At 39.0% G+C, this 24,902-nt stretch overlaps 2 protein-coding genes and 1 long non-coding RNA gene across 6 annotated transcripts in view; 2 read left to right on the top strand and 1 right to left on the bottom strand.

Moving 5' to 3' along the window:
- Positions 1 to 9,371, top strand: part of PHACTR2 (phosphatase and actin regulator 2) — a 143,078-nt gene extending 133,707 nt beyond the window's left edge. For all 3 annotated transcript variants that reach the window (XM_069787141.1, XM_069787143.1, XM_069787142.1), the window contains one exon: positions 3,709 to 9,371. In XM_069787141.1, the coding sequence (XP_069643242.1) occupies positions 3,709 to 3,724 (16 nt within the window). In that variant the 3' untranslated portion in view covers positions 3,725 to 9,371. The remainder of the gene's footprint in view (positions 1 to 3,708) is intronic.
- Positions 117 to 13,308, bottom strand: LOC138686082 (uncharacterized). 2 transcript variants are annotated; one of them, XR_011325404.1, is made up of 5 exons: positions 13,174 to 13,308; positions 12,163 to 12,389; positions 9,669 to 9,936; positions 6,917 to 7,053; positions 117 to 220 (listed from the first exon to the last, which is right to left on the bottom strand). It is a non-coding gene; the product is annotated as an uncharacterized lncRNA (long non-coding RNA). The 2 variants fall into 2 exon arrangements; XR_011325403.1 differs by having other exon boundaries at positions 12,163 to 12,392; positions 13,174 to 13,301.
- A 407-nt stretch (positions 13,309 to 13,715) lies between these two features.
- LTV1 (LTV1 ribosome biogenesis factor) lies at positions 13,716 to 24,044 on the top strand. Its single transcript, XM_069787140.1, has 11 exons — positions 13,716 to 13,874; positions 15,137 to 15,268; positions 15,775 to 15,963; positions 16,985 to 17,072; positions 18,023 to 18,143; positions 18,931 to 19,180; positions 19,913 to 20,040; positions 21,597 to 21,736; positions 21,968 to 22,020; positions 22,734 to 22,934; positions 23,543 to 24,044. The coding sequence occupies exons 1-11, from the start codon at positions 13,872 to 13,874 to the stop codon at positions 23,654 to 23,656; spliced, it is 1,419 nt and encodes a 472-aa protein (XP_069643241.1). The 5' UTR covers positions 13,716 to 13,871; the 3' UTR covers positions 23,657 to 24,044.
- Positions 24,045 to 24,902: the final 858 nt, after the last annotated feature.

Genomic DNA, 24,902 nt, shown 5'->3' with positions numbered 1-24,902 from the left:
CTTCTTGCGTAAGTTGGAGAGACGAGTATGACAGTGACCCTCTGCCTTTCTGCAAGTCCTCTGCAGTTGTGTCATGACTTGTGTAGATTCCTACCATGAGTCCTCCTGAATCCCACCTGAATGCCACCACTGATTCTGTTGGGATTCCCAGTGTTGCTGCTGCCATCCATGAAGTTGGGCAGTTGACACAGCAGTGAAGGTGACTGCAGTGGATCAGTTGCTATATGGAAAAAGATTGTTTGGGAAATTTAAAAAATAATCCTTTGAAAGGACTCAGCATTTCTCACAGATGAAGTTAACAGTCCTCAAGCACAAAAAACGGGACATCCTTCTCAGGCAGTACTCCCTTGCTCGTGAAAGGTATACGTTTTTGTAGATGCGTTTGGTAAGTGAAAACTAGATGGTGTGCTGAGCTTCAGAAAAGCTCACCACTGTTTCGGGGAGCTTCCTAAGGGTCACCCAGGCTCCTGGCAGCAGTTTCTGGGGAACAAGACAGATTCTAGTATTCTCTGCTTGCTACTTCTAATGTGTTAATCTGGATTTGTTTTGTTCTCTGCTTTGGATAACACCAAGATACTGCCTGAAGCATTATTATCTAAAGAGCTCTGAAGTGTCCACAGTTTTTAGCAGGACTTCAGATTTGGCAGTTATTCCTAGGGGGAGGGAGGCGCTTTCTGCCATCCCCATAAACATCTGTTTGTATTTCTTCAAGGTTACAAAGGCTGAAAATTGCCACCAGCAAGCAAAACATGCTGTTAGGATCAGCCGACATTGCATACATAGTATTATTTTCTTCACTTCCACACAGAGTTAAGTCAAATAAAAACAATTGCCCAAGACTGGATCCCTTCCTTTTCCTGCTACTGTTTCAATCAAACTCAGGACCCAAGCAAGTGAGTGTGAATCCTCTAATTAAAGAGAGTGTCACAAGGAAAATTCACAAAGGGAGATGGGTCTTTGGTGATTTCTGGCATCTCCTAGTTCATTGCTTTATTTCATAACTTCAGTGGGGTTTTTCTCACCAAAACATGGATTTTTTTTATAATACTGTAAACTCACTTCAGTGTACATATAACATGAATAAATTAATTTTCAAAAAATCAAACCAGTTTCACAGACAGCAGATTTAATCCAGGAGATGACCCAGAAGGCAGGGTTTTAATCTAGTGTCACATTCTGACCATTAGAGAATGTCCTTTTCAAGCACAGATATGTAGATTTTTCATTTGACTTCTGATGTCATTTTCTCTTCAGCTAGTAGGTAGTATATCTTCTTCAGAATACATATAAAAATACTACTTTAAAAAAACAGGCATCCCAAGGGAGGAAAGAAAAAGGAGCAGGAGTAGAAACCTGGTTGTGTGCTGAGAGAGATGGAGTGCAACACCCTGCTTACATAGTTAATGTTTTTTGATTTGCATTGCAATATAGAAGCATAAGTGCAGGTAGACATGGGTCACACAAAAAGAATCGGCTGTTTTTTCATGATAATTGAAAACAGTTGAGACTGATTACAGTTGGATTCTTGAAAGCTGAACCAAAAATCTCAGGGATCCAGTGGAGTGACAAACCAGTTAAAAAGTTATTTTTTCTTTTTTTTTTTTTTTTTTTGAGGAGGAGGTCCTTGGAAAATGGAGTAAAAAATAGGCACAGCCAAACTGTGATAATTATAGGCAGTGATTCTGTAGGGTCCTGGAAGAATTTCAGCCTGAGGGAAATCGGGCTCTCTCTGTTCCCTCTCCACCCTCTTATTTTTTTACTGGTCATGTTGTGGAGCCACTGCACAGAAGTCAGCAGAGTAACACTAGAAAAAGCTAATTAAGAGCAGAATTAGATGCAGATGTTTTAAGTCAATTGCAATTCTGAAAATAAAAAGAGATTCTGTTTCCTCTGGGACGTCTCATTAAAAATTATGTAGCTCACCACTACATTTGGATTGATACAACAAAAGTGATTTGTTTTAAGAAAACCGTAGACAAGTCTCTAGCCAGAGAATGAATTACTCATCTTTTAATTTTTTTCAAAGAGATCGCTGAGATAATACAAACCAAAAGGCAAGTGCATTGGCAGCTGGTTAACAAAGGCTTATTCATGAAGTTCTGTGATAGAATGAGACAACAGGGAAGCAGCTTATTAAACAAAAACAGCTTATAGCATTTAGTTTCTTATATTATTATGTATTCAATATAAGATGCTTTAATATTATAATCAGTATTTACAGTATCTGTGAATTGTTAAAATTTGATATTAAACTTGGGAAAGAAAAAACACTGGATTTCATTGTTCATCATTTAATGTAATGACTGTCAGTTGAACTGTTTTTCTACTCCTAGTAAGTTAGACTGATTCCTTCTGTTATTTCATAACAGAGTTTCTAAAAAAAAGAGAAGTAAATAAAAGTTTGGGAAGAGGATATTAGTAGATGTTTATAAAGTGCTTCTAATGGAAATGCTATATATAATCCAATATATTGCTGTTCTACACAAATACAAAAAACCTCTGTCTTTTTTGCAATGGACTGTATCCTCACCTAGCAGATGAGCTACATACTTGTGAACCTCAGCTTTTGTGTACACTTCCTTTATTTGAGAAATGCATCACTGTATTGTACTGTACCACATTACAGGGATAAATTGTGGTTTATTTTCTCTTCTCTGGAACTGTTAAGAGAAAATGTGTCAAACAAAAACTTATGTAATCTACTGTGTTAGGTGCATCATTACCTATGCTTTCTTAAAGTTGCTACATCTTTTACTACTTCATGGATAGATATATTTTTAAAGCCATTTCAACAGAGATTTAGAAGTCTGGTGATGTTGAGCACCTGATATTGGTGCCCTTCTTACCCTTTTGCTTGGATTCATTACATTTAAAATGAGTTAGAATTTCAATTACTGTAGGCTCCTAACTTATTCTAGAAAAGGTTGGCAACACCCTTTGGAGCAGCCCACCTCTCTATCCGTCACACAGGCAATCTGGAGTGAGGTACATGCCCTACCTAGAAGTCTAAAAAACAGTGAGGTGTATTTGGGCCTTCATGTGCCACAGCTGGCTGCTGTTAACAGGAAGAAAGCATCTGCAGTGCTATAAAATCTGTTGCTACTTAAAAAAATGCAAAATTTTTGTTAGCCTCATTTTGCACAAGGATTAAAAAAAAAATGTTTTATGGCTTAGCAAAGCTTTTCTGATTTTCTGACAGTGTCTCTAAATAGCAGATGCAATTGTGGCTAAATCTATATTGGCAAACAAAACAGACTGAAGACGATTCTCCAGCCCTGAGGCCAGCAGGCTTGTCACAGCTTGAATTCATACAGTTAACCTCTTCCCCTCGCCCCAAAAAGGTGACGTCCCCCCATACCCAGTCTGCCTATTGGCCTGTGCTAATCCCAGCCATGCCCAGGCAGTATCTGGAGGAGCGCTGGTTGACCCAAGCAAACCTGTGCCAGGGGCCACAGTAACAGGTTAATGATATGGCCAGGCAGACGTACACCAGTGCCTGAGCCACACCATAGCCCTGTTTGGTTTTCTGGTAGAGAGAGACGGACAGCAGGGAATAGTAGGGATGACTAATCCCACACAGATTGGGCAAACCGGGAATAATTCTGTTCAGGCAACAAAAGTAAACAGCTGTGAGAGCAGGCTGAGGATCAGTGTCATTGTCAGTTGAAATAATACAATTCTAAGTTTTTTAATGATTTATCATTTCAGGTTTCATCGTCCGTAACTGTTGGACCACATCCCATATTTCATGTAACAGTTTTCTTGGGGAAATCATTGCGTCCTGAAGACCTGAGATTGCACTGGAACTGGACTGAGTATGAGTGTGTGCTACAGCTTACCATGAGGCTAATGAAGGACGTGGCCTTCATTTTTATCAATGGACAAATGATTTGTCTAGGAGGAGAAGCCACATGAAGTGTTTGTCATTGTTAAGACAGACCATGGACAGTTCTGTGGCTTGCCCGCACAGAGTCAGTGGACTTCTTCATCGGAGCTCCACAAGTCAGGAAGAGCTGAAGACAATCGCTTGAGAGCCTGTTACCAGGAACTCATCAGACTTCATAGGGTTGTGGCTGAGGGTAACTGAGAGGGGGCTGTGTGAAAAGGGCTGAGAGCATGGGGGAAGAGACTTCGCTTGTCAGTCCACAGGGAAAAGTGGAATGGATGGGACTGCGTAACAATGCACTTGGCCAGTGGGAGGAATTATTTTTCTAAAAAAACTGAGAGTGTGAGCAACTGTGCATGTTTGGTTTTTTTTTAGTGGCCACAGCCTGTCTTAGAAAGACAGCAAGACACAAGTCCTCATGTCATCAGTACTTTAGTGAAGAACTGTAATTTTCTCTGGTGCCAGTAAATACAGTTGCCAGAAATTAGTCCTAGTATAACTCAGCTCTTTTTTAAAATCCCGATGAGCATGCTTCAGGAAAATACATTGAACATTCATAGAGAACAAGTCATATATTTTTTGGTTTTTAATGTTGACATACTCTGGATCCTCAGAAATACATAAACAGGATTTGAAGGACAAATAACATGACACTATGAATGCCATGAAATGCTTCATGTTTAGAAACACTTCTTGCTGTCTGTCACTTGCCATTCAAACCAGAGGGATCATTATCTTTCTCACCTATGGCAGGCAGTGGTGACAACTTCAACATCATGCTAGTGTGAATCCAAAATCAGAATTGGAATTAGGCACAAAAGTTTTTACTAGTAGGCTTGAGCAGTGATTCCTAGTGTGACTTTTTACGTTTAAGGACTTTTGCACTGCTTTGGGGAAGAACTCACAGATGAATCAGTATGTCTTCAGCCAGTGGTCCTGTAAAAGTGAACGGAAAATCCTTAGAGTGTCTGCAGCCTGTTTTTGTTGAGTGTGAAGAATGCTTCTTAGACTCATAATTTTTTATACTATCTTGAAATTGTACATGTGAATACAATACTATTACAATCAAGTGGTATGGAGTGTGAAAGGCAATACATGGTTTTTCTAGGCTGGCCCAAAAGCCCATTAAAAAGCCTGTGGCGTTGTTTACACTAAGAAATTATCTGTCTTATATTAGCACTTATTTATCCTTTGAATTAATGTACACAACAATTGGGGGGGGGGGGGCTGGAATTCACATATGCATACATTTAATGCAGTATTACAATATATTTGCTATTTATCCTTTCTAATGTGTGTACATATTACAATTTATTTTTGTCTTTTATGTGCCCTGTTTAGTTTTTAATTATGAAGTGTAAGTATTTCTTTTTCAGGCAATAAAAGGTCTGTGTAGATGTGATTTTTACCTCAGAACCTGCAATAGATTCTTGTGGAATGTTTTTAGTTTATAAAATTGAAGGTTGTTGTTTTAGATGTCAACCTAAAGGCAGGAAGGCAATTTGGTGGCTAAAATTTGATCTCCCTCTTTAGTGATATTTACAACAAGACCAGGTTTGCATAAATGGGGTGGATTATTTTAGTAGGAGCACTTCTAGTAACAGCAGAGTGCTTTCCAACAGCTGGCACTCTATTATTTTTAAAGAGATTAACAAACTTTTTTAAAAATGATAGATTTATATGACTGTTAGAATCACATTTTAGTAAAAATCTAATGATGTACAGACCCCAAAATATCAATAACCAAATAAAATAACCATCTACATGCTTGTAGCGAAGAAAAGGAAGCAGCACCTTCCTTTTTTAATGGAATCAATAAGAGCCATTAGGATTCCATTTGCAGAAAACAGTTTAGCTTCTGTGAGGCCCATTGTTTTATAAATATAGAAAGACCACTTGGACATCAAGGAAGCAGTGAAAATGTATTCTTTAGCACTAAATCATACAAGAATGATCAGGCCATTAGAGTTAAGGTTTGTCAGCAGTTCTGGTAGAATCCTAATTTTTATTTTTAGAATTTGAAGAGTAAACTTAAAACTTACACTAGCACTTAATAAATAGTTCTCCTGATTGCAATTTTTGCTGTTGTTGCCAAATTTAGAAATGTGTGTCCGAAATTCTATAAAGGCCTACTATGTTGACTTTGAAATATAAAACACAGTATTTCACTTCAAAGGACACAAGTGGAGCAATTAAATAGATCTCAGTGTTGCCTTAATCACTTTGAAATATTTGAAAGCAGCCAAGATACTAAAGTCAGAAGGATAGCTGCTGCACAGGCAGAATAACTTGGACAAAGGTAAGGTCAGACTATATGAACTTTATATAAGAGAGTAGCTCCACTGACATGCCAGGGTACATATGGGTTACACAAACTAAAACTTTGTTAAACTCTTAGGATGAAGTGAATTAATTGGCTTTGCAAGAAGGCATTCCTCTATACTAGGCCTGGAGCATGGACGGAAAGACATGTGCCACCTTCTCACTTTAAGAGTTAAAATGCAAAGATGAGGATACAACTTCTGGCTCAGACTTCCTCAAGCTGCATTTTGCCATAAGACATGAGGATACGTAGGTAAGGTATCACTTAGGCTTTCCCTATCCTCCTTCTGGGTTTGGGGTTTTTTTTAAGTATTCACTACACACCATTGCTTGATGCAGGATACTAGCCTGGACAGAGATGCTGAGCTAATCTTTAATTCCTTACATAAATTCTTATTATTTTAATGATAAATAATTAGATGCATTCTTTGGCCCACAATTCAGCAAACTACTTAAGTAAATTTATGTAACTGGACAAAGAGTTGCCTTTATTGGAACTTATGTAAAAATGTAGTATACTTGCAGAATTAGAACTATAAACTATCCATTGTGTATTGTACCCACATACAGACTTAGAATTGTATATGCTATTTTTATATTCTAAATAGCAAATGGCAGAGAAATGACAGCTGTAAAGTGTTATCCATGCAATAAAAAATAACAAGATTTTGATACGTCACTATGTGCAGTGAAGCAAATTTGCTTTACCTTATTGAGCTGCCTGAAGTCAGTTTCTGCTGTATCTCCTAGTCCTCTGTATTGATGATTTCAAATGTCTTCAAGTTGCTACAACAGCCCTTTGGAAATAATATGTCACGTACCTAACCACCTATGGTGGTGCACACCTGTTGGAAGGGAAAAATCAGGGTAAGTCCTGAGAAACTCTTAAGTGAGTAAACCTTGAGGAAAAAAATAAAAATATGTAAAAAAGGCAAAGAAAAAAATAACACTTTCCGTGCAATGCATAGTACAGTCCAACTGTCTAAAAGGGATCAATGTGTTAATTTTTATCAAGTTGGACAAATGATTTAAATGTCATCCACAACATACAACAAATCTTACACACATACTTGTGTTCCCCAGAGTCAGATACGAACTCGGATGTCTACATGCACACAAAGAGAAAATGAGTAGCTTGAAGTAGTGGTTTCTGAAATGACCTCATATATCACGTTCATCAGTAGGATTACACATCACAGCATGTTGCTGTGGGTGCAGAAGAATGGATGCTTAATCAAATCCTAATATCTTCACATAACAAATTGAAATGGTTCTAGAATGTCTCTTGTCTCTCTCTTCTTTCAGGTATTATTTATTAGTCCTTATAACTGAAATTAGTTGTTTCAAGTGAAAAATATCTGAATTTCCTTGAATTGTGATATATGTGTTGACTCAACAAATAAAAAAAAAAAATTATTTAAGCTAAATACCATTTTGACTGGCAATTTGAAACAAAGTAGGACCAGCAGCAGTGTCTCTTCAAAAATCACTGAAAGTATTCACAGACATTTGTAGGTCTATAAGATTGTATTTATTTGTTGGGTTTAGGATTTACCTACAGTTGTGCATGTCCCTGGCTGTGGTGAGCTTTACCAACCTCTGATGTGGTGTGGGACAGGGTGGCCCCACATTCTCCTTTGGCCACACTGAGCTGCTCTTAGAGAAGCACCACAACGTCAGTGTTGACATGTAAAAACAGTATTGCATGACCACTTTTTTTTTTTACTTGAAAACTAAATGAAAGCTGTGAAACAAAGGGATTAAAGTATCCCTGATATTACAGAAATTAGACTCTCCTTCCAGGTGAGGTTAGTGCTTTGTTTCCAGCAGAGATGCTTCAACCCAGATCTGTGACGAGTAATACTACAGCTACACCAGAGAATTTGTTTCAAACTAGCTGTCACTTAACCTGAGTATAAATACAGTCTGAGCCACAGTTTTGTATCATCATAAAATGGGAGGAAGATCCAGCCAGCACAGACTGAAAACGTCTATCTAGTCTGGCAGCCTGGGAATCAAGCAAAACCCCCTCTTTGGCTGCAGCTGGCAGTGGGTTGGAGCCAGGGTAGGGAGAGCCAGGCTCCCACCTGGGTACCTGGCAGACTGCACCAGTAGGACAGGTCTGGCTGAGCACTGCCGGCATCCTAAGGAGAGGCTACAATATGAGCCCGTGTCTTAATGTCCGTTAATGCTTTAATGATAAACAAAGCTAAAAGCCTACATTTGCATTAAATTGTCAGGTATACCAGAACTGCATCTTTTAACGCTTTCACATCATCTGTATTTATTCATATCTCAAGGAGTTAAGACCTGTGATGCTGCTGTAAACTAAAATAAAGACATACTCAGGGTGAAAAACAGAATAAACTTGCTTCCTGCCTTTAGGAGCTCCCACATTTAGCTCCATTATTGTTGCTATCTTTATTCTTATTGTACAAAGCTCAGTGCAATGCTCACTCCTGGGACCTAGCTTTTGATGAACAAAAAAAAGCAATTCTGAAAATTTTTTTTAGGTTGATATTAAAATATTTTGAGGATCAAATTAAAAGCAAAGTCAATTCCCTGGAATAGCTTAAAGCTTCTATTTAACAGACATCTGGGGGAAAAAAACCCCACAAAAACAAAAAAAACCAAAACCAAACCTTATGGAAGTGTTATCTATATAGAGAAAGGGACAAATGGAGTAAAAGTAACATATTTCACTGTAATGTTTTGACAGGTTTCTATTTATTAATTTTAATGATTAATAAGGTCTTGTTTCACTTTGTCAGTGTTACCATCTTGTTTCAGGATTTTAATGGAACTAGAGATCATATGAACTAGATACAGCATTTCACCAATATTTCATTATTTTCTAAAAGATAAATACTGCATTGGATAGGAACAAAGAAAGTAATGGTATTCTCTGTATCTCCTTGTTCAAACTTTAATTCTTTATATTTAAAAAGTCTTGCAATACTATGTCAAAATTAACCACATTTGAACATTGTTATAATATAGTAAAATGTTGCTGAACATATCTTCTCTTCATTTCACTACTTTGTGTGGTGGTATATTGATTTGTAAACTTGTATAAATTTTGGAATTAAAGAAATACTGTGTTTTGGGCAATTATTTTAGCTGGTGTGATTTGAAACAAAAAGATACCAATGGCTTTTTTGAATGGGCATCTAACTGCGTGAGTAGGGGTGGGAAATGTATAGAGATGGCACATGCTAATTGCCTGCAACCATTTAAATAGGTCTTAAGATTTTTATTTTTTTTTCCCCTAACAGAGAAATAGAATTCCATTTACAACCAAACTGCAAATCTAGGAGAGGTGCAGGAACACTGCAGATCACATTGCTGTACTCTCAGGAGCTAAGACGTTTCCATCCCATCCCAGCTTTTTATGGAACAATTGCTCAAACAGTAAATCATGGCAATATTAGTATGCCATGCTTTGTAGACCCAACTGTACCTTAAACACTGGGCATTCAAGAACCTGTATTTCTCCAGGAGAGCTGCAACACGGTGGAGAAAGGTACTACTCAGTAGTAGGAATCCTTGTGCACATACTTCTTCCAGTCAAGTCTGCAAAACACCTCTGAGAGATGACTCCAGTAAGGAGGGCTTGATAACCCATCCACGCCAGTGCAGGTGGTTAAGCTCCAGTAGGGTCTTATCAGGTCCCAGTAAATCCAGGAGGTTCTTATGTGCTGAATATACTGCAAGCAGGCCACAATCACCTGAAATTAAGTTTTCATGTTAATTCATTGGAATTAAAATTTTGCAGCATGTAATGGAGAGTGTCACCTATTAATAGGCACTGGGCCAGTTCTTAGACTTCATTGTTTCTATTAATTCAATTAAAAATAGAAACAAATTATGCCTAAGGTAACTTACTTGAATTTCACTAAATGTTCCTGTTTACAAGTTAAATAAGACAAAATTCAAGACTTGGTTCCCCACTGCCTGTCATGCTGGATAGTTATTGATAACTATAAAAAAAGCATCTGAAACATTATCAGCTTAGAATTGCTAGCATTTTAAAATACACTTTCCATGTGTTTAATGACTTCTGAAATATGTGAGGCTGTGGAGAATCAATACCAATAACTTTTCAGCTTCTGCAGTGTGCATTTTACATAACAATTATAAACTGAATGCATTGACTTGTATTTTGGCAGCCTGACTTAGTGTGATTGAATATGGTAACTAGGAAGAAGTGGCTGATCTGATACTGCATTTTACAGAGGTGTATTGATATCTGTGAATGTAAATAACTGGAATTGTTACAAATTAATGATAGCTGCTTCTTGGAGTTTTATACGTATGTACCTATATATACATGTACACACACATACAAATATATTCCAATGTTGTCATCTGAAAAATAGACTATGTATTATCTTTTTTTATACACTACATATATTATGCTTGGTTTATGGTGGTTTTATTTAACAATTTTAACAAGCAAAAAAATGTGTGCTGCCTAGTTGTACAGTACTGTAGGATACTCTGCTGTGCACAGTTCCAAGTGCCTTAGACAACTGTTTAGCTCTTTGAATTATAGATACATATGAATTAATATATATAAAAAATATAAAATGAAGAAAATTATCTCAATAAAATTGTTCAGAAAATCTTTATAGAAAATAATTTTGTTCTTGAATCTCTAGCAAGTACATGGGCGTGCGTAACGGAGTTAACTTCAGAGAGCGCTAACTTGTTGGAAAGCAGCCTCCAGAGAGACCAAATTAGAAGTCCCTCTGCATGGCAATGAGATGAAGGAAGGTTCCTGAAACCTTCCTTTGAATTTTGGGAGTCCTTCAAACATATCTGGTAGCTGTCTTGTGGGTGGTGTATTCATGCAGAGGTGTGTTCAAAGAGGTGACAGTTATTTTAAAAATACGAAGTTAGTGTTGTAGCTCAGTGGTTCAGAGACCTAATTTATGCTCCCAGTCTCTGTAGATGCTCTTTGCTGAGTTTAAACTGCAGGGTGTCTCAGCAGAGAACACAATCAGAGAGTACAGTGGGATGGAGTGCCTTGTAAGGCTTAGATGAAATTAGAAGCTTAAGTGGAGTCTCCACCTGAAAGACTCTTTCATACACATTTCACATACTTGTGATACTAAATTTTGAATTTTGATATATCATAAATTAGTTGGAAGAAGATGACTCACCCTTAGGTATCAACAAAGGAGGTAATATGATGCTTATTATTGCTAATCCCTCAATCTTAAACCTAATCTCCAGACATATTGCTGTTGGCATACATTATCAGTCTTCTGTGATAAGGAAGCCTGTTGTTTTAATCACAGCATGAACATATAATATAGGTCCTTCCCCCTAAACGCTTAGAATCTAAACAGGAAATACAGGGTGGGGATGTGAGTTAAAGCAAGACAGAAAACCCCGAGAGTTAAAAACTGAACAGGTAAATTTAACTTACGCATATGAAACAGATTATTAGCAACAGGGCTGAGACCAAAAGCTAATTTTTCCCACTTCCAGACTGACGTGATGCTTCTGGACCAGATTTGGGGTATATGGAATGATAGTACTGCCACTGTTAGATAGGGGGTCACCACGTTTAGGGGATTGTCAAGTGTAATCCTGTTACCAAGTCTACACGTACTTCACACTTCTATGGATGCCAGAGCTACCTCAGGGATCTGAAAGCAGTAAGGAGTAATCTGATTACTTTGTTACCCCACAGATAAATGCTAAGCACTGGTTTTTTAACAGTTGGGTGATTCTCCTCTTAGCTACCTTGTGAAAAGCTAGCTCTGCTATTCCACCTGTCACTGGGTTTGCAGTATAGACATACTATAGGAAGGGAGTTGCTCCCGTTAGGTGCAGTCCGGAAAAACCCATTAACAGCACGCATGCAGTCAAGGGGTTGCCAACCTTCCTGTACCACCAGGTGTGTACTACAACCTTCAGATGGCTGACGGCAACAAGATACTTACCATGTACTTTTAGGAAGTAAGAGGAAAGGAAGGTCTAGGCTTTGCGCAGATATATGCAGGGATAATTTGAATCCACTGAGTACAGGAGTCATTTCAACTGATGGAGCAGGCAGTTTGTGCACTTTCACAAAAGTGACGTGATGAAACTTGATGGTAAAGATGCAAGACTTCAGAAAACAATAGCCAGAAGAGTGAAAATCTAGGCTCTTTTGGAGCTTTAGTGACACCTACTGAAAAACAATGAAATCCGAAATCCACTCAAATATGACTAAAGCTGACATTCTAAGGTATACATACACGTATATATTTAGCTGCGTACGTATCCACATAGAATACGTGGACAATTCTTTCTTAATTTTCAGCAAAAACCTTCCCATAGTTATTACTGTTTTAATTGTCTGCATGCTTGTGGAAGAAACTGCTCCCTTCTACGTTTTACGCTTTCTTTTTGAAATGTAACAAAATGGGTTTACATCATATTCCTAAAATACCAAGCATGCTTTTCTTTTTCTTAGCAAGGAGCGTGTATGTGTGCATCTGTGTGTTTGTGCACAGGCACGCTACATGGCATGGGTATAATTCATACATCTAGGATGTCATCTCACAAGAAATAAGAACTCGTATATGGCAAAACACTGTTAATTCGAATACGTATTATTTACACCCGAGCCTTCAAATTCAGCCTGGATGAGCCTGCGCAGAGCCGGACTGCAACGGCGTGTGTCAGAGACGTAGCTAGTCGCTGTGCCTCCTGTCTCACGCAGGGTCTTTATCACAGTTTATCGCAGCACCTGGGCACTCAGCGCAGCTTTCTCCCCTCTCCTTCGCTGGGACCGCTAGGGATTTTCTATTCCTGTGGAGCCCGGGGAAGGCTTTCGTGTTGCTGTCGGGAGTGACCGCCTCCGAGCGTCCAAGGCGGCCAGCAGGAGACGCTCTGCTCCTCCCAGTACCTCGCACCTCCACCCCGCCGCTCCCCTGGGCTGGGCTCCGTCCCGCCCCCCCGGTACCCACCCGGCTCCCAGGGCGGCTGAAGGCGCTTCCTCCCTCCCCTCACGCCGCACCCAGCCCGCGGCCTGCCCGGGGGACGCGGGTGGGCCACGGCCCGGCCACCGCGCTCCCGCCGCTGAGGGGACGGCGGACCGCTCCGGACCGCTCCGCCCACCGCCCCTCAGGCGCCCGCCCCGCCCCTAACGGACGCCCCGCCCCCGCGCCCGCCCTGGCGGCGGGAGCCCTAAGCCACGCCTCTCTGCCAGCGAGCCCCGCCCTGCCGCCCGCCCCGTCCCGCGAGCGACAGGCCGGCCCCTGCGCACGCGCGGTGCCCTTTGGCCTGCTGCAGAGCGTTCTGCCATTGAGGCCCGCTGGCGGGTGGAACCATTCTCCATCAGTTTGGGGGGAGAAGTGGGAAAACGTGCTTCTGGATGGTAGGAGGAGTTACCCTGTTTGCATTCGCAGAGCCTCTCTTTTATTAAATTAGTGTTTCAGTCCGACAAAAGCCTCGTTGTTTTTGTTACTGGGGGAAAAAAAAAAGCCCTGTCCGGACTGGCAGCCTATCGCCTTCCCCCCGTTGGTCACCGGTCCATCCCAAGATGGAGGCCGCAGCGCGGCGGTGCTGACGCCCGGCAGCGTGAGAGCGAGCAGGACTGGGGGTACCGGGGGGGCGGCCGTAGCGGCTCCCCTCGCCGGCGGGCAGCGCGCGCTGCCCGGGCGCCATGGTGAGGAGGCGGGCGGGCGGCCCCCGTCGCTAACAGCTAACCGTCGCGTCCGTCCGTCCGTTCTCCCCCGGCGTTTGGGCTGAAATCGGGCCGTCTCCGCAGCGCGGTTTGGAGGGGAGAAGCGCCGCCGCTCTGCTTGCGGGGCTGTCGGGGAGCTTTTCCTCGGCTCGGGGGGGAGTGTGCCCCGGCAGCCCCGGACCCGCGGGGGAGAAGCCGCCGTGAGGGGCGGCCTGCCTGCCCTGCGGCCTGGGCCGCCCGGCGGGGAGCGGCTGAGGCGGCGTCCCGAGGCGCGGGGCCTAGGCCAGCCTGAGGGGCGGGGGGCCGCTTTCCCGCTCGGCTTCGTGCGGCCTCTCTGCGTGACGGGCGCTTCCCTCGTACCGTCAGCCACCCGCGCGTTTCTCTGTAGGGGCAGCACGCTGCCCGCTTCCAAAAACTTGCCTTGTTTCTGTTTGTGGTGGCTCCAAGCGTAAGACTTTAAAGCACGGTTTAGGGTTTTTAACTTGGAACGTGTGGCGGCAGTTGATATGCTCTGAACTTTGGTATGACATGGTGTGTCATGTTGTATGCTTGAAGTTACCAGGCAGAAAAGATTGGTTAGATCTGTAGAGTAGTTTTGAAGTTGCATATATGTTATTTACCCATGTTGGTAGGTAAGTAAAGCCAGAAATGTTGATAAAAGTACTTCTCCAAGTCATGTGTGTGAACTTGTAGAAAAGGCTTTCACCCAGTTAAGAGTACTTAAGATTTTCGTTGATCCAGAATGTTAGAGCTATGTCAGTGTAATGGTGCAGCCAGTAGTTTTCGTGGTCGATATTGAATTGCTGGTGTAGGAACAGCTGTCTGAACAGTTTTGAAGAAGCTAGGTGTGTCTAGATCAATTTCCTTATGTCAGTTTCCTGTGTTTACTGGACAAAGTTTGTTTCAGATTTGAACCAGTGTTTAGAAAGTAGTTACTTAAAAATTGCTTTCTAGGATTATGTGTTAATGTGCATATGCTATAATCAAATATTTATTGCACCAGTGTATTGCCATTTTGCGGGTGAATACAGCTGCATGTGCTATTAGAACATATGGAATGGCTGTTGTACATGTGGTGAGAAGAGTTAAGCTACCACTAGGCTCTTTTTGCTTTGTTTCTCAGTATATGTTTATAAGGCATTGCCTTAAAAGGAATACAGGAGCACACTCCAGGCAAAAGTGTCTTTTTAAGTGCATTTAATATTTCATTTTTTATTAATGATTAACCAAATGTCCTTTTGCAGCCTCACAAGAAAAAGAAACCCTTCATAGAGAAGAAGAAAGCGGTAACATTTCACTTAGTGCACAGAAGTCAGAGGGATCCACTTGCTGCTGATGATTCTGCACCCCAGCGAGTTCTGCTGCCTACACAGAAGGTAAATACTTGCTTTTAATATTGAAGTTCATTCAGATAAGAAGTGCTGCAGGAGAGAAAAGTGGGTATGCAATCCTACAATTCAAAAATATAGCCTGAGAAAAAGTAGGTTTTGGCCCAGTTTATTAAGAAGAAAGGGATGTTGTGGGGAAGTTGATACTTGTGAGTTACTGCCTCATGCGTTGAAGGGTGACTAACTGGCATTAGGGGTATAAACATCTTAAAAAAACAACAACAAAAATTGCCTGGCCCACCCTGAAAAAACAGGCTTTGTTAGTTATGCTGCTTATGGAAAAAGTTGTTTAGTGTCCTGCTCAGACAGCATCTGAACACTGAATCAGGTGGTTATGACATCCTAATTGGCTGTTCGTTAGTGTAATGAGTGGAGAGAGGACTACAAGGACTTTAGAATTCAGGCATACTCAATAGATGTGTTACTTTTTCTTTCTGCTAATAAGTTTTAAATGGACTTAAGTAACTAAATGTATTTCTTTTTACAATTCCAAGGGGCATGAGGAGCAAAGGAGGGAAGAGCAGCGGAAGTATGGAGTCTTCTTTGATGATGACTATGACTATTTGCAGCATCTAAAAGAAGCCTCTGGTCCCTCTGAGCTTGTCCCTTCTGTGCGTGGACAGCAAAGCAGAATTGTTGTCACAAATGAGGGGCATGTAGAAGACGAAATTCAGCGCGTTCCAGTAAGTAGTATTTTTGCTAATAATAATCTTACGCTGTTTTTTGGAGTTTAGCATCCTGTAGCCTCATTAACCGTATTCAACAAGTCTTATGACTGTGACCTATATATATACACATAGGATCTTTTTGACCCACAGTCAGGCTTTCCTACTTCCTACAAGTAAAAACAAAAGTTGACAAGCCAAAATTTGTTGATGAATAGTATTTTGCTAGCACAGTATTAAAACACTTCATGTACCTGTGATAAGCTTTTCTTGACAGAGATGGCTTACAAAGGTATTTGTTTGAACAAGTCATGTTCTTCTGGGTTGGCATTTGTTTTTAAGATTTTTAGAACTTTTGAATGCTCAGGGAGTTATGAATATACTGGGTTGTGTTACCCCTGCACTGTGTTTTTAAAGTGGAATGTAACAGAACCCAGAGGGAATAAAACTTTTCAGTTGCTGGCATAACTTGTGGAATTTCATGATGCTAGATCATGTTGGAATGGAAAAACAGTAAGCAATTTCAAGCAACAGTCAGTCACTTCTAATTGAGGGAGTTTGGTTTAACCAAATACTGCAATTTTAGTCAAAACTGATTTTCTTAGTCAGAAATACCTTTCGGGTACAGTTTGGTGATACTACATAAGATTTAAAGTTATTTTAGATGTGCACGTTAGTACGCTGTTAATAAGCCTGTCAATAAAGGGGTAATTTCAAATGTGTGTTAGTGTTCTCCAAAACAAAAAAAAAAGTCAGAAATTTCATTGTTCAACCATTCTCTAAAAAGCATCAGAGATGCAAAAATACTGTCTCTCTACATGGAGATTATTGACATGAGAATGAATGCTGCCAATACCTAGGTTTTATTGCATAACTTTGAAAATTTGCCATCAGTAAAGTAGCACTTGTCTTAACATTTAAATAGCACTCAGAGTTTCTTTTGGTCACATGGTTATCTGCACATTTTTGTTAATGTGGGCTGAAATGAGAAACTGAGGACAAGTATACTGTGATGGTTTTTTTTGTTTCTTTTTCTAAGGCTCCATCTATTAAGTTGCCTTCCTCAGTATTTGCCACAGAGTTTGAAGAGGATGTAGGCTTGTTAAATAAAGCTGCTCCTGTTTCAGGTATCATTAAATCTCTTGCCTTTTTGTAATGTGAGCTGCCATCTAGGTACTAGATGGTAATTATGGCTTCAATTACAGTGTCATATTAGGTTTTGTTTAGAACAGGCTCAATAGTAGACATAAAGAATAATCTATGAGACCTGTGTTTCAGTTTGATACCTATTTCTGTGATTCACTAATAATAGCTTTTTAGCTTTGCTGGGGGCAGGGGAGCTCAGAATCCGTGAGCTCTTACTGTTGTGTAGCAAATATAAACTAATAACAGGGGAAAACTGTAGATAATATTGTTGATTTATTGCTCCATCTGTTTGAATCCACTTCTGGAACTGGATTTTCACTCTCAGAATTTATGTTATTTTCAAATGCTGAGTGTTTTTTACTTTCCTTCATTAGTATTATTTCAGTGTTACAGGCTGGAAGTACACTTTTGTTATGTATCTATATTTGCACTGAACATTCACTTTACAACTATCTTAATACTTTATAACAGAAAGTAATTGTGGTAGTTCTCTCTGTCCTAGCAGAAGGATGCTAAAGACACTTCTGTTAATTGCAGTAGAGAAACACTTTCTGACTTTTTGTAATGTAGGGAATTTTAGGGGGTGAGAGCTAGAGTTGGCAATTGATCATACAGTACTTCAACTTAGAATATTATAGAAGAAAAAATATCGAAGTAAAATATATTAAAATACGTTTATGGAAGCTTAAGACCTCTGGGAAATGTTTTTTTTTTTTCTGGATGAGGAGAATTGACAAGAGGCTGGTGACTTGCCTTGGCTTGTATCAAATCTACAAATATTATTGAGGAATTTTGTGATTATTAGGTTTAATCTTTCCTTAGTGCAAATTAACAGTCTAGTTGGATTGGTTTTTATCTAGGAAAGTAGCTTTATAATGTTAGAGAAATTTATTCATGTTTTGTTTTTGTTTTTGTTTTTTTAACTTTCTAGGACCACGGCTAGATTTTGACCCTGATATTGTTGCAGCTCTTGATGATGATTTTGACTTTGACAATCCAGAAAATATCCTGGAAGATGATTTTGTTCGACAAGCAAATGAACCACAGAAAGGGTAGATAGAGTTTTGTAGAACTGTTTGTCATATGTAAATAGGAATGATGCTATTTGTTATTTCATATGTTGTTGTAGGAAGCAAGAATGGTTTCAGATTTCAAATTGAATACTTTGGTGTATTAAAGGAAAAAAGTATTACCTTGTGTTTTGTGGGTGGTAGGTTACAAAATCAAATTTTGATGTGTTAATCTAAGAGATGGGTTTCATTTGTTACTTGGAGCTCATGGATTATATGTATTTGTTTACAGATGCAATGTATGGAATAATAGGATTCTTGAACATTACCATCTATCACATTCAAAATACGTCAGTAATACTATTGATGAAGGCTAACGGGTGTTTCCAGAACCTTTACAAATGCTTCATGTAATACCCCACTGCATATTATTTATTTAGGTGTTGGTATCACTCTCATCATTTTATGAACCACAAGAAATTTTGCTAGTTTTGATGTTCAAAAATGCAGCAGCTAGTATTTTTCTTTTTCTACTTTGACGTGTATAGCTGAATGTAAACATAACCTCATTCTCAGTGCACAGATGTGTGATCCAACAGTTATCAGAAATTTTTTTAGCTTTCAGACAAAAGTAGTATTATGCTGGCTTTGGCAACACCATTACTGCTAAACTTGTTTTTCTTTTACTGGCTTGAAAATAATCAGTTTTTATCTTTCCCTCTCAAGATTTAAATCTATTATTGCCAAATTGTTTCAGATAACCCAGCATTGGTCAGAGCTGTGGAAAGGTCCATGTATTATTCTAAAACTGTTTTATACTTCTGTTCAGGGGATCAGATGCTGAGGATCAAGATGAATGGGAAGATGTGGAGGATGACAGTGATGAAAAGGATAGTTACAGTAATGATAAAGACTATGATTCAGAAGGTCCTTTATCAGATGATGGGGTTAATGGACAGACAAAGGAATTTCTCTTTATGCAAGAAGAAACCAGGAGTCGTTTCACAGAATATTCTATGACATCTTCAGTAATGAGAAGGAATGAGCAGTTAACCCTGTTGGATGACAGATTTGAGAAGGTGAGGCAGCTCAAGAATGTAACTGTTAAACATAAGGGTGTGTTAAATGCTTCTTTGTCTTTTGATTCATCTCATAAGGTGGTATCCTGTATGCCTGTGCAAATTCCTACTGCCTTCAGTAGTCAGAACATCAAACAGCTATTCTTTGCACATATTCTGCATTTAATTTGTCTGTGTTAAGAGGCTTGTGTTAAATAGGTCATAGTGTTAATTGCTATTAAAAGGCCTAACACTGATACAGTTAAACAAAATTACTCCAGTCACTATAATGAGCATTTGTAGTTGGTGTTACACTTTTGTCTGAGGCTCAGTTCAACACAGCAAATCATGTACAAGTGCCTGGTAAAGACTCTCATCTTTCACCCTTTCTTCCCACTGTGCCAAGTATACATTAATGGAATGATATCAGAATGGTGGAAATATGGTGTAACTTTTGTCCTGAGCAATGACAGGCTTTTTAATGTGCAGATTGAAATAATGCATCAGAATAAGAAACATGTTCCAGAAGCTGATTTATGTATTATTAAAAGATAACTTTGTCACTCCTGTGCTGGAAGAATACTGACAGTAAGGAGGAAATCCTACTGCAGATGCGTTTGGCAGTTGTTCAACAAATGAGACGGGAGAGGAAAAAGGGGCAAGTAGAAAAAAAATGTGTAGGTCTTCTTTAAGCTATCAAGAAGTTGCATGACAAATGCTATCTGATTACAGATACCCACTTCTTTATTTTAGTTTTTTGAACAATTTGATGAAGATGAAATTGGAGCCTTGGATAATGTGGAGTTAGAAGGCTATATTAACACAGACAATGCTCGGTTGCAGGAAGTCCTGAATGATTACTACAAAGAGAAAGCAAAAAAGTATGTATTCCCAGAAGGACTGCTTCACATAAGTAGTTATGTAATCCTGTGTTTATACTGAAAGTTTGAGTATGTTGTTTCCAGTTCATGTACTCAAAGATTACATCTCACAGTAAAAGCAGCTACATATGAGTATTATCATTTTTTTTTATGTCACTGAATGTCGATCTTAACTTATGAGTTGATACAGTTAAGTGGAGGGATTTTGTTGGTTTATGTGAGATTATGCTCCTTTTGTATAATTGTATTGAATTTAGTATAAGTAATTTCTAGAGGCATTCTTCCTTTTCCTTTTTAGTGTAATTTGCCTTTCTCCTTATACCTTACTTTTGTGTTTAACAGACTCTAGCCAAGTATATTCTGTCTCACTGGTATGCAGTTGATTCCAGTATATACCTAGTTACATGACCATAAACTCGCAGGGGACTGTTGCATGGGTCCCACTGTTTGGAGCACTGCAAAGCCCAGTGTTTATAAAGCAACCCCGTGTCAGTGTAAGACTGCATTTCCACAGTATATTCACTTTGTCTTAAAGTGGGTGATATTATCCCAAAGTTAAATGGCTAGATGTTCTCACGTTAGTCTTGTGTTTCCTGATTGAAAGATACAGTACTGTGTCCCTTGTAGTGAAAGATGACTGGTCAGTAGTAGAGTACATAATCCCCTTTAGAGCTGCCTTGCTTACGGACTAAAAAGTAAAGCCTCTTCTCTTCCTGCCCTCCAGTCACAAATATTGTGTGCCACATACTTTTCAAATGCAGAAATACTGCTTTTGTTGACTTAATGTCTCTTGTCCTAATGTTTTAGTTTATTTTGGGGCTGCTTACTTAATGAAATATGCAGGAAAGTTTCCTTGGGAATAGCTTTCTTTGGTTTGGGATTTTACTGAGGGGAGACTGGGTTTACTTATGTCCTAGTTTCAGCTGGGATAGAGTTAACTGTCGTCTTAGCAGCTGGTATGGTGCTATGTTTTGAGTTCAGTATGCCAAGAATGTTGATAACACTGATGTTTTCAGTTGTTGCTAAGTAATGCTTAGACTATAGTCAAGGATTTTTCAGCTTCTCATGCCCAGCCAGCGAGAAGGCTGGAGGGGCACAAGAAGTTGGCACAGGACACAACCAGGGCACCTGACCCAAACTGGCCAAAGGGGTATTCCATACCATGGGACGTCACATCTAGTATAGGAACTGGGGGGAGTGGGGGCGGGGAATTGCCGCTCAGGGACTAGCTGGGTGTCAGTCGGCGGGTGGTGAGCAGTTGCACTGTGCATCATTTGTACATTCCAATCCTTTCATTGTTGCTGTTGTCATTTTATTAGTGTTATCATTATCATTATTAGTTTCTTCTTTTCTGTTCTATTAAACTGTTCTTATCTCAACCCATGAGTTTTGCTTCTTTTCCCAATTTTCTCCCCCATCCCACTGGGGGGAGGGGGCGGTGAGTGAACGGCTGCGTGGTGCTTAGTTGCTGGCTGGGGTTAAACCATGACAACGTAATTACACATTTTCAAGAAAAGATAAACCTTATCTTTTTTCTTTTCTGGACTTCTTCAAAGTTGTGTGAAATTGGATGCTCTTGAACCCTGTGAAGATTTAGACTCTCCTGTGAATGAAGAAAGTGAGGAGGAAAAGGAAGAAATAGTAGCTGTAGTTATTGAGGAACAAAAAGAAAAGTGGGATTGTGAATCCATTTTGAGTAAGTATTCTGGAGTTTGCTTGTTTGTTCCTAGGATTTTGAAGTAAATGATAGGTGATCTCAGAACTTTTCTAACAGTACTTTAGGTAAAATGGTTTATTCTTGTGGTGCACAACAGCAGGAATTTCCAAAGACTAAGTAGTAGTACAATTCATAATAAATTTACCTATTTCTATTTGCAAGCCTTTCTTCACTACTTTTTTTTTTTTTTTTTTTTTTTTGGTGACCTAGGTACATATTCAAACTTATATAATCACCCAACACTTATTAAGGAGCCGTCAAAGGTAAAATCATTAAACTTATTCTGAATAACACCCTGGCCTGGGAAAACTTGAGACAAAAGTGATTGTTTTCTCAATGGATATCTGTTTTTAAAAGAAGGACAGAGCAGAAAAGAGGGTTGGGGAGGGTGTTAGCTTCTGGTATTACTTCTTCACTGAAGAAGGGTTTGGAAAGTTGAGTAAGTTCAAAATCATTGTAATAGCTAGGCAGAAATGTAGAGAGCAAGGAATTTACTTTCTTATTATCTGTGATATATCTTTGTGTAATCTATGTCTCGCAACCACTTCTTAGATTTTTTTTTTTCTTGAAAATAGGCTATTTCCCTTCTACAGTTTGAAACAATTTATTCTAGTTCTTTGGCCTTCCAGAAATTCCCCAGTATTAGAACACAGCTTGATGTTCAAGATTTTGAAAGGAAACATTTATCTTGAAAGCTTATAAAGCCTACTTAAGTTATTCTTTTTCAGTAATATTTAAATAAAAGGGAGAAATTTTTTTCTTGTTCTGGGAGGCCATATTCTGTTCACAGGTGTGTTTGATTTCTTACTTTGGGATTAATACCATTTTTCTGAGGGAAGAAAACAGTATGAGGAAACTTATATGTTTATTACTGTTAAATCTGAATCTAATGTTTTTATACTGATAAGGCAGTGCAATGTGCACTTCTTGGAGAGAAAGTTAGGGACCATTAATACATATGCACTCTCTATTTTAGCCCAAACCAATAAAAATTTCCCAGAAGACTGGAATTCCTCTACATATCTTGCCTCAGAAGGGTCTTACTGCTAAGCAGATTGAACGCATGCAAATGATTAATAGCAGTGACCTGCCAAGAGCATCAACACAGCCCCGTTCCAAAGATGAGAGCAAAGAGGATCGCAAAGCTAGAAAACAGGCTATAAGAGAGGAGCGAAAGGTACGCCTTACTTTAAATAAAACCCTGCAAAAACATGTTATGTTATCTGAATTCTGTCTTATGAACATTTTTTAAAGCTCACTTGTTCTTGTGTCTGGAAATTAATGGGAAAAACTTGCTGGTCCCAAAGGACTAATTGTTGCTTCTTTAAAGAAAAAAAAAATCTACTGGAAAGAAAGTTACGGTCATAATTTTGTCATCCTAATTTCAATATGGAAATTTGGGGTCTGTTATTGTGGCCACTATTACATATATAACTCTAATTTTCTTATTATCTAGGGAATCAAAGAAAACAGTTATGATGTTTCAGATCATGCAAAGTGAAAATTGTCTGAAAGAAATGTGGAAAATCTAATTGTCCACAGTGATATACGGGTTGTTTTATTTAGGAACAGAAATTGCCAAATTGCCAATTGCCAGAAGCTTGAGCTAATTAAAGATTATAATCCTGGTGGTATGCATATTAGTTTGACTACTAATAATTAGTGCCATAAATAATATTATTGTCCAGATTGCTGCTGTTTTCATGATCTAGAACTGTTAATTAGAATGATTTCTTTTTGCATGTTATGCCTATTTTGTAAATTTGTAATTATTTGTATGCACAGGAACGCAGAATGGAGAAGAAAGCCAACAAGCTAGCCTTCAAATTGGAGAAAACAAGGCAAGAAAAAGAGTTGCTTAATCTGAAACAAAACGTTCAAGGACTGAAGCTGTCTTGATAAAACTGAGGAACTTACTGTGGAAACATCATTGAGTTTTCATTCATATTGAGAAGGGAACTGCTAACTCATACCTTTGCCAGTCATGCCTAAAGGGGGTTATTCAGATATTACTGTAACAAGAACCAGCAACTTGTCATTCTTTCTGAAATGAAGTTATACATAAAACAATGTATTAGTGATGTCTATTCTGTCATGAGTGACATGGCTACTGTTGCAAAGTTTCATTACCGTAGAAATGTTTTAAAATGATAAAAAATTTTCTTACAAGCTATCACTGCAAAAGTTTTGTATATGTATTTGTTGAATGTATTCAGCAAATCAGCAGAATCCTACAGATTTAATCTGATTAGATTCTTCTATTAAATTATTTCAGTTTACAAAGCAATATATCCATTTATGTCTTCTCTCCCTTATACTGATGGTTAGATATAGTGCCTTGATATAGCACAGTTTTGCAAGTTGAGGAGTTTTCACCCACTCCTTAGTTCTTTTCGGGGTTGGTTATTTATTGTTTGGGTACTGTTACAAAAGATGTAGAATAACCGTGTGATCTACATCTAGATTCACATCTAGATTAAGCTTTAATTGTTCAAGAGTCTGTGTCAACCAGGTCAGTAGAAATTTTCTGTAAGATCAGAACAAGTTTCAAGGTTTTAATTTAGCTGGTATCAGTACTAGTCCTCTCATGTTCCACAGGCTTAAGAAGGGTCTGCCTGTGTCATAATTGTTAATTATGTAATTGCTGATGCATGGTAACTTGAATTGAGAGCTTTTGAGTAATGAAGGCTGACCACCTAGTACTCGTGACTCTTGACAGCAGTGCAGAAGAAGAAATTTGAGAAGCCATTCTATTGGGATGAGTCAGATACCAGGAAAGGAGTTAAATGGAACATGTGAGTAATAGATGCTGTTCAGTGGTTTGAGTGGAATGTGATTTTGTGATTTACTGAAAAGGAAAATCTTTACTAAAGATGGTGCACTATGTTGTTTACTAGTCCTTAACTCGTGTGCTGTTGTACATGTTTAAAGTAACTAATCTCTGGCAAATAGTCCTTTCCTGACTTCTCATTGCTGATTCCATGATACTGTCCTTGTACATAAATTCCTTTAAAAAAAAAAAAAAAAAAAAAAAGCTGTACCAGTCAAAACCTTGAGGGGTTGAGAACAGAATTAAAGAGATGGGGGAGGCAGAGGAAAATGCTTGAAAGGAAGAGTATAGTCCAGACTAAGCACAGGCACACAG

This window comes from Haliaeetus albicilla, chromosome 7 (assembly GCF_947461875.1).
Source record: "Haliaeetus albicilla chromosome 7, bHalAlb1.1, whole genome shotgun sequence".
In the NCBI taxonomy this organism is placed as follows: Eukaryota; Metazoa; Chordata; class Aves; order Accipitriformes; family Accipitridae; genus Haliaeetus; species Haliaeetus albicilla.
Note: the sequence above shows the minus strand (reverse complement) of the source record. Positions and strands in the feature narration are given on the sequence as shown.

Coding starts and splice junctions, on each gene's coding strand:
- LTV1 (XM_069787140.1), top strand. Junction 17,073..18,022: donor TAAAGCTGCTCCTGTTTCAG/GTATCATTAAAT, acceptor TTAACTTTCTAG/GACCACGGCTAGATTTTGAC. Junction 22,021..22,733: donor TTATTAAGGAGCCGTCAAAG/GTAAAATCATTA, acceptor TCTCTATTTTAG/CCCAAACCAATAAAAATTTC.